Here is a 1,954-nt window from a genome sequence, read left to right on the forward strand (position 1 = left end):
GTTGGAGGGCTTCCGACTTCATTCTGAGTGATTGAGCAGAGGAGCCACATGACCAACTTATATTTTTAAAAAGTATCCTTTTGGCAGCTCTGTGCAGAAGGTCTATGGAGCAACAAGGGAGGACGCAGGAAGATGTCACTTCTGATCACTGACAGCTGGGCAGAGGGAGGTGGTAGTGTTGGGGACGGTCCAGTGTGAGAAGACACGGCCTTGACACATACAGTCTCTCGGAGAGCAAGAGTCGACCGCGAAGAGACCCAAGAGCTAGTCCTGGGTACTTTAATGTTTAGACATGAGGAAAATGAGAAAGACCCATCAAAGGAATTGGAAAACAAGCTGGTAGGGAGGAAGGAGGACAAGAAAAATGAGTGGCATTGTGGAAGCCAGGTGAGGAACAGAACTGAAGGATCACCTGGTTCCAGTGCAGTTGACTGTTCAAGGTTGATGGGAACCGACTAATTTTTCAGATGATTTTCAAGTTGGTGATTATTTTGTGTTCTCCCTTACTGACACGTTCTTCTTAGTCTTTTAGCTTTGGTAGGATTCCTCATAGTCTTCCCTCCTCTGATCTCAACGTTTCTCATCTTCTATTCCTATAATGAATAAGCGAATAAATAGCTGAGATGGCCAGGAGAGGCTAGATTCCAGAGCTTGTTAAGTAAACAACCTCAGCGTCCCTCACGATTCTGAGATGGTAGGTCTGACTTGAGTCCCTGGGGAATGAAGCACTTTGTCATACTCTTGAAAAGCAGAGTGTTGTTTAAATTGTTCCTGTGATCTTTAGAATTATTGAAGTCCAGTTGCCGAAATTCTGATCATTTGCTAAATGTCGTATCACAAATCTTAAAATTTGTGATATAGTCAGTAACTATTTTAACAAAAACAAGCCAGTCGTTATTTAAAGATCTTTTGTGAATCTGTCTCTGTCTTTTCTTTTCAGAAAAATGTGATGAACCACTTGTGTCTGGACTCTCTCATGTGGCTTTCAACAGCTCGTCCTCTATGTCTGCGAGCTATTCTCCTGGCTATGCCAAAATCAACAAGCGAGGGGGTAAGTCCACTTTTATTTCCATGTTGACAAATGTTTTCAAAGAGAACATGCTGTGTTTACAGCTATATTTCTAAAATATAATTTATTGCACAGCAGCAATTAGCAGGCACCCAAAATCATTCTTCACACTCTGCTAACAGACACATAGGTACCACAAACCTCTTCTGCAGCCACTATTAGAGAGTCAAAGATTGAGCTTGAAGAAAGAAATGGTAAATTAAAGAGGAAGAATTTTTGGAGTTGCATGGGACAAAGAATTCAAAATGGTGTAAAAATTCTTGAGTTAAGGAGATTCTTGTTAATCAGAAAATCATTTAAAAGTTGTTGAAAAGAATTGACTCCAAACATAGGAACAATGCATAAAAAAGACTACTTTGTATTCACTGCATTTTTTCCTTTTTGTTAACATACAACTTAATTTCAGTTGAAAATGAAGGATGAAAAAATATGACACTTTGCAATTTCTTCCCCTAGCACCCAGAATTTAGCTTTATTATAAAGTTGTGTGAAAAATAGTTATACATTTGCAACTAAAATTTGAGTTTTGGACTTTAAAGTTATGGTGTTAATTAGTAAATGGTAATTTCAAAGTAGATAGCTGTTCACAAAGAATAAAAAAAAATGATTAAAGACAGAAATTTAAAACTCTTTTGCTTCAAAGGAGCACTGATACAAATATCAATGAATGGCAACTTAAAAAGGGAAGAAATAATATTTTCTTGGATCAATAAGAATCAACCAACAAGGACAATCATTTTTATTCAATAAACCAGGAAATACTAAACTCAATCACAGCCAAATCAGGAAAAGCAAAAATGAAGAAATATAGAAGTGAAAAATGGAGAGAAGAAAAAAACATAAATAAAGGTGAAAAATATGAAACAGGAGAAAACCCAAAAGAGT

General features: G+C 37.2%; 1 protein-coding gene across 1 annotated transcript in view; it reads left to right on the top strand.

Annotated features, from left to right (window-relative positions):
* CNTNAP2 (contactin associated protein like 2) overlaps positions 1 to 1,954 on the top strand; it is a 1,200,002-nt gene that overhangs the window by 5,512 nt on the left and 1,192,536 nt on the right. Inside the window, exon 2 of the mRNA XM_011365532.2 lies at positions 941 to 1,051. Coding sequence (XP_011363834.1) covers positions 941 to 1,051 — 111 coding nt within the window. The remainder of the gene's footprint in view (positions 1 to 940; positions 1,052 to 1,954) is intronic.

Source organism: Pteropus vampyrus, unplaced genomic scaffold, assembly GCF_000151845.1.
Source record: "Pteropus vampyrus isolate Shadow unplaced genomic scaffold, Pvam_2.0 Scaffold112, whole genome shotgun sequence".
In the NCBI taxonomy this organism is placed as follows: domain Eukaryota; kingdom Metazoa; phylum Chordata; class Mammalia; order Chiroptera; family Pteropodidae; genus Pteropus; species Pteropus vampyrus.